Source organism: Oratosquilla oratoria, chromosome 37, assembly GCF_046742065.1.
Source record: "Oratosquilla oratoria isolate Oo_2021 chromosome 37, ASM4674206v1, whole genome shotgun sequence".
Taxonomy (NCBI): Eukaryota; Metazoa; Arthropoda; class Malacostraca; order Stomatopoda; family Squillidae; genus Oratosquilla; species Oratosquilla oratoria.
Window position 1 is genome coordinate 40,089,442 of NC_134813.1, and position 6,909 is coordinate 40,096,350.

At 43.3% G+C, this 6,909-nt stretch overlaps 1 protein-coding gene across 1 annotated transcript in view; it reads right to left on the minus strand.

Moving 5' to 3' along the window:
* The window catches only part of LOC143019433 (uncharacterized), a 58,732-nt gene extending 56,530 nt beyond the window's left edge, over positions 1-2,202 (minus strand). Inside the window, exon 1 of the mRNA XM_076175068.1 lies at positions 1,962-2,202. Within this exon, the coding sequence (XP_076031183.1) occupies positions 1,962-2,202 (241 nt within the window). The remainder of the gene's footprint in view (positions 1-1,961) is intronic.
* Between the last annotated feature and the right edge of the window lie 4,707 nt (positions 2,203-6,909).

Sequence of the window (6,909 nt, forward strand, 5' to 3'; positions counted from 1 at the left end):
TGCCTGTCTCCATTATCCAGAGTTCGATTAATATTATTTGATGGTTTTGGGATGGAAGACCATTTCCTCTTTTATGCTGATCCCACAAGTTTTTGCTTTTGTAGGGAAAACTGCCTCAATAAGCACAGTTCACACGAGCAGCGTTTCGGCATCAAGTTCCCGTTTTCTCGGCAGTTTTTTTGTTTTTTTCCCGCTGGGAAAAAGCTGCCGAGAAAACGAGAACTTGATTCCGAAACATTACTCATATGAACCTTACTTTATACCCTTGAGGAACAAAGTTTTTTTTTTCTTTCTTTTTCTTTCTTTTGACATAGATTCACTCTCTCGTCGACAGGCCAAAAGATGTACTCCGTCTGTTTTGTCAATTTTGCACCCCTCTCATGCCACCTGTCATGCCACCTGTCATGCCACCTCTCTGTCCATTCTTCATTTCAGGACAGTTCCGTTTTTGTTTTTTGTTTTTTCTTCTTTTTTATGTGGTTTGTGTGCCAGGCTGACGACCAATATGCTCTTGTTTGCATCCTCATCGCTCTGCGGATCACACTAAACTCCTGTGGCCGAATCTATAAAAGGTCCCAACCCTAATTTATAAAAGATCCTAACCCTAATTTATAAAAGACCCTAACCCTAATTTATAAGATATCCTAACCCTAATTTATCAAATACCCTAATCCTAATTTATAGAAGATCCTAACCCTAATTTATAAAAGAACCCAACTCTAATTTATTAATCATCCTAACCCTAATGGCGGAGATTTTACCTAAATCCCTATGTCGGCGACCTAAATGCTTATGTCTAGACATAACCTCGACAATATGGACAGCTGATTTAGGTTAAACTCTCCGTCATTTTTTAAGATTTATGTCTAAACTTAGGTCCCTGGGACATAAAAAGTATCAACAACTAGAGACCAAAGACCAACAGGCGAATTGGAAGACAAAGAAAACGGTGGGAGGATACCGCTGTTGCTGCACATTCTGTTATGGGGTGGATGAGGATCAAGCCAGAAGGGACGACAATAGCTCTCTTCCCGTCAGAGGTCTCTCATCCTTTCAGCTACGACTTGCCCTCCGCTGAATAAAATCACCAAGCGACAACTAGATTGAAATCTCTAAGGCGTGAATGGCAGCGAGAAGAATTTTGACACTTTTTAATTCCAGGTTTTCCTCAACGGGGAAAAAGGTCGCCAGGTGGCAAGTAGAAAAACAAGAGAAGGTAGCAGGAACAGCAGAAACCCCACTCCCCTCGAAGTTACATGTTTGGAAGAAAGAAACAAAGAATCCATAACTTATGCTTTAACCCCCCCCTTTTTTTTGCCAAATATAATAATAAATACACAATGCTACAAGTATGTATGTATAATATACAGCAAATGTACAATTCTACAAGTACAGATTACATGCCATGAGCCTTTCCATTCTTATCCATCATGTTCACATTGCCATTTATACAGCAAATTTACAATGCTACAAGTACAGCATTACATGCCACGAACCTTCCCATTTTTATCCATCACATTCACATTGCCATAAGACAGGATATCCCTTCCCTGTCACAACCAAGCGATCAATTGAAGACGCCCTGGCCACAGACTGTCTCTCCTGTAGAGGGCGGTCGCCATCCTCTACGTAAAAATAATTGGTACCACACACTTACCGACTCGAAGAAGACCTCCAACGCAATGAGTGCCACTTACCCGTGGTGTGGTCGTAGAAGATAGTAACCCTTTTGATCCCAGAAGCGTTCGTGTACTCTTTCACCAACTGAAGAAGGACTTCTGTCTCTTTTTCATCATCATTCTCCTGAGCCTGACGTCTAATCCTGTGGCCTCGCCCTTTCTCCTCCTCCTCCTCCTCCTCTCCCTCCTCATCCTCCTGCTCCTCTTCCTCCTCTTCGCGTTCCTCCGCTTCTCTGATCCACGTCCACGTGGAACGTCTGCCTCGCCCGACAGTCCCCGCACCTCCTGAGTCGAAGTCGGCCCGGGTCTTGAAGTCTTTGCAGGTATGAAACCTATGGCAGTTGAGTAACCAGAAATTCTGCATGTTAGCACTGTTCACTTTGACCCTCTCCGCCGGCCCGGGGGGCAGAGGCTTCCATAAGAGACTCTCCCGCTTCCAGAAGCCCACGCGATCTGGCAGACTCGATCTCACGCCCCACCCCGGCGGCGGTAGCTGACGACCTCCACGTTGGGTCTTCTCCATGGGATGGAGGAGATGGGCCAAGCCTTCGAACTTGCCCTGATGCATTACCAGCAGGAGCGCCAGCAAGAGTGCCTGCCGGAGACATCCTACGCCTCCTGTGTCCATTGCACCTCCTCCCAGAACGTGAGGCATAAACACACACACACGCACACACACACCTCTGAGGTTCAAAGTCAATAGGTATATCGAGAGGAATGTCAGTTGACAATCAGCCTTGAGTCTTTGCTTTCACCCATCACCGTGTTCCTATATCCTTTACCGGCGCCTCACCAAGTCGCAACGAGCCAATGAGGAGCCCTGTGCTCTTTTTGCCAACCTTCATAGTGTGGCGACTTCGAGCTTAGTCGGGTCACGAGATTCCCTTTTTCCGAAGTGTCTGAGGGACATCACTCGACTACTTCGACTACCGGAAGAATCCCCCACGAAGTAGACCGTCCACTCGCGTCACTCCGGAGACGAGATCACATCCACCCACCAGTTCAGGCACCAGATCACGCCCATCCTTACGGAAGCCAAATCACGGCCGCAAATCTTCAGGACCCCGTCAGTTCCTTCGTTTATCACGCCCATTCTCAACAAACCCGAAGTTACCAGAAGATTTGAGCGTGGCGCGTGATTACTCCTCTCTGGGATAAGGTCCATCACTCAGACATGTCGCACAAACGATTGAGGACGTTACAAAACCAGACGGGCCTTTCTTAGTGCAAGACTTCTGACGCGTTTAGCAGTTTCAAGAACACTAATAAAGCCGTCTCCCGGCCCAAGACGGGTCCTGGTTTTTGCCGTTTCAGCGCTGTGAAGAAGGGCCGTTCTTGGTACAAGTGCCGCGCTGAGGGCTTGGGGTTGTGGATGAGGGGAAGACGCGGGAGTGTTGACGCTACGCTTTGTCGCACAGAAGTGTTCGACTCGGAGTCGGAAGACCTCGACCCGACTTCGCGGTTTGGCTGGCGATGTCCCCAACCCCACCCCACCCCTCCTCCTTCCCCTCCCTTCCTCCCTCACCGCCCGTCTCCTCTCACGTCGCGCGTCGCCTCGACTCCCCTCGCAATGAAATGCTACTTCCATTTAGTTACTTCGTGTAGCCAGGGCAAGGGACAACCACCGGTTCGAGCGGATACCGTTGGTTGCCATTTGTACGTCCAACGGGGGAGGGGGGTTTGGTGACACAGTGAAGCGTCTCCTGTCAGAATCGACGCCGTGATTGTGATTTCTTTCACTTGAATAAGATTAGCTGGCCACGGCCAGATCTAAGGGAGCTCCTAAAAACACACACACACACACACACACACACATATATATATATATATATATATATATATATATATATATATATATGTATATATATATATATATATACACAGTATATGTATATATATATATTATATATATATATACATATAGATATACATATATATACACATATATATATATATACACACATATATATATACATATATATACATATATATATGTATATATATATACATATATATATATATATATATATACCGGTATATATATATATATATATATATATATATATATATAGATATATATATATATATATATATATATATATATAGATATATATATGCAGAAAAAAACACTGATAAATAAGAAACGTAGTCCGAACATTTTCGTCTAAATAAGACATCATCAGTGTTTTTTTCTGCAAATTATATTCACGTGTCATTTGTGAAATACTCCAATACATACATACATATATATATATATATGTATATATATATGTATATATATAATATATATATATATACATATATATATGCAAAGTAGACCACTTGGAAAAAAGAAACTAACGAAGCAGAGCGCTTTCGTATATTACATCTTCAGTGCAACAAGTACATAGTGATAGGAATGCATAGAAAATACATGATACAAAGGAACAAGGACAGTTTGAATAAGCGTAGCGACCAATTACCCCCTGGATAGCGGAAGGTCATTAGAATTGAACAACACAAGAAAAATGTTAGGGATGGCAATCATTCTAGTGGTATATTCAAGCATATTGAATTAAATAATCATCCAGTTGATTGGGGTAATGCCCAGGCAATCTATTATACCAACAACATAATAGCAAGAAATTTAATAGAGTGCAGTTTGATTCATACCACCAGTAATCAAAATACCAACCTACATAAAGGCTTGTACAAACTTGATAATTTCATTTGTCAAGAAATTAGTAAGATAATATCAGGTAAAATGTAACCCAACGAATTGACCTAATGTCGCCCTATATCATTAGTAGAAACAGTGACCCTGGCGACTGTGACCTGATGTCGTCCCACCATCTTAAGATAATTGACAATGACCTTCCGCTCTCCAGGGGGTAATTGGTCGCTACGCTTATTCAAACTGTCCTTGTTCCTTTGTATCATGTATATATTTTCTATGCATTCCTATCACTATGTACTTGTTGCACTGAAGATGTAATATACGAAAGCGCTCTGCTTCGTTAGTTTCTTTTTTCCAAGTGGTCTACTTTGCATATATATATATATGTATACATATATATGTATACATATATATGTATATATATATATATATATATATATATATTTGTCGTGTTTCACCTCTTTCAGTATCTCCCTCTTTCACTCCACCTATCTCCCCCGGAAGACACTGTATATATAATAGCTTTTCTATATACGTACCTTGTCTCTGAAACATTGTTGCCAGCTTTTCACATCTGTTTCCGCATCGTCTCACAATTGCTCCCTGGCTTGGTTGGTTGGTTCGCAACAGATTCGAGACCAGAGGCTCTTAACCTTTTTCAGTACCGTTACCCCTTGATATCTCAGAAATTTTTCTCGTACCCCCATCCAATACAAATACAATGCAAAAATATGAAAAGGATTAGTGATACCAACCTTGCTTTGCTTTCTCATTGTAAATGTACAGTACCATTGCACTGGCGGCTAGCATGTCTCGTACCCCTATCCGATACGCATACAATGTAAACATATGAAGAGGATTAGTAATACAAACCTTACTTTGCTTTCTCGCAACAGGTTCTAGACCGGCGTCTCCCAACCTGGGATGCTGAAATCAATTATAGGGGGTGCTGGGAAGTGATGCACACAAAAATCACATTGACATATGTATCACTGATTACCTAGTTGTGCATATTTGACCTTTTCCATGCTATTTTATTTTTCTAGGGTGTTCTTATTTCTTCTACAAACAATATTGTCAATTTGTTTCAGTTCTAAGGAATCAAGAAAATAAATCATCAAGCAGTTCACTTCACTTTCTTTTATCCTTCTAATAACAAGATACGGGGTGCTGGACTGCTTAGACATGACAATGGGGGGGTGCTATGATCGGAAAAGGTTGGGAAACGCTGTTTTAGACGGTATTGTGGCAATTGCCCTTAGAACGTGATGGTGCCACTTTCCCCATATCCTTTCCCTTCCCACTCTCCCTCCACTTCATCCTCCTCTTTCTCCTCTCCTTACCCTCCCCCTCTCTCTCTCCCAGCCCCTCCCTTCCCTTCCCTTCCCTTCCCCTCCCGTCTCTCCTTCTTCTCCCCTCCCCTTCCTCAGCCCTCAGCTCTCTTCCCTCCTCCCCCTCCCCTCCCACTCTCCCTCCGCTTCGTCCTCCTCTTTCTCCCCTTCCCCTTCCCCTCCCCCGCTCTTTCCCAATCCCCTCCCTTCTCTCCTTCTCTCCTCCCCTTCCTGAGCCCTCACTTCCCCTCCCTCCTCCCCCTTTTTAAATAAAATCGGGTCACATGAAGAATTGTCACCCCAGAACGCCCACATGAAGAATCGTCACCCCACGAGATCCCACCTGAAGAATTGTCACCCCAGCACGCCGAATATCAACAGTGGAATAAAGATTAGGTTAGGTTAAGTTGAATGAGGGTTATGCTTATTGTCATCAACTTATGCAACCGAAGAATCGAAAACCCAGGATAGACCACTTGAAGAATTATCATCCTAGGATAGCCCACATGAAGAATTGTCCCCTGTCGAACTCTGGGACCTCAAGAATTGTCACCCCAGAACGCCGAATATCAACAATGGAATAAAGATTAGATTAGGTTAGGTTACGTTGCATGAGGGTTCTGTTTATTGTCATCAACTTATACAACCAAAGATTCGTAAACTCACAAGAATTGTCACCCTAGAGCCCACGTGAAGAATTGTCACCCTAGGATATCCCACACGAATAATTGTCACCCAGTCGAAGTCTGGGGTGACGTTTGACGGCAGCTAGGGTAGAAATCCGTAAATGGTTTTATCTTGCTAAAGGGCTTCGTCGCGTTGAATTTGTTGGTAAAAAAAAAGGAAAAACAATTCAGAGCACGTTTGCTACCTTTACGACCCTGAAATAAATAGAATTACTCGGCAAAGGACAGGACGAAATTAGCAGAGGAATTCATCAAATGAACAAAATCTCGTCAATCGATCATTTCCAGTAGTTCGGTCTCCACCCCCGGCAATTGCTTTAACGTCGAGAGGGACCGGGTTTGCTGCCCCGCTTCTCATCCCACCCCCACCCCTCTCCCCACCCCCGCTTGCGGCAATATACGTCACTGTTCGATTTCACAAGTTTACGACAGCGCATCATAGACATGTGAATCTAGTGCGCACACATACCCTTGCTTCTGCTGCTTAGAGTCTGATGTGATTAGTTACCACATCATGGTAGATGTGTATCTTAAGAGCATGATTAAGTATGATTTTA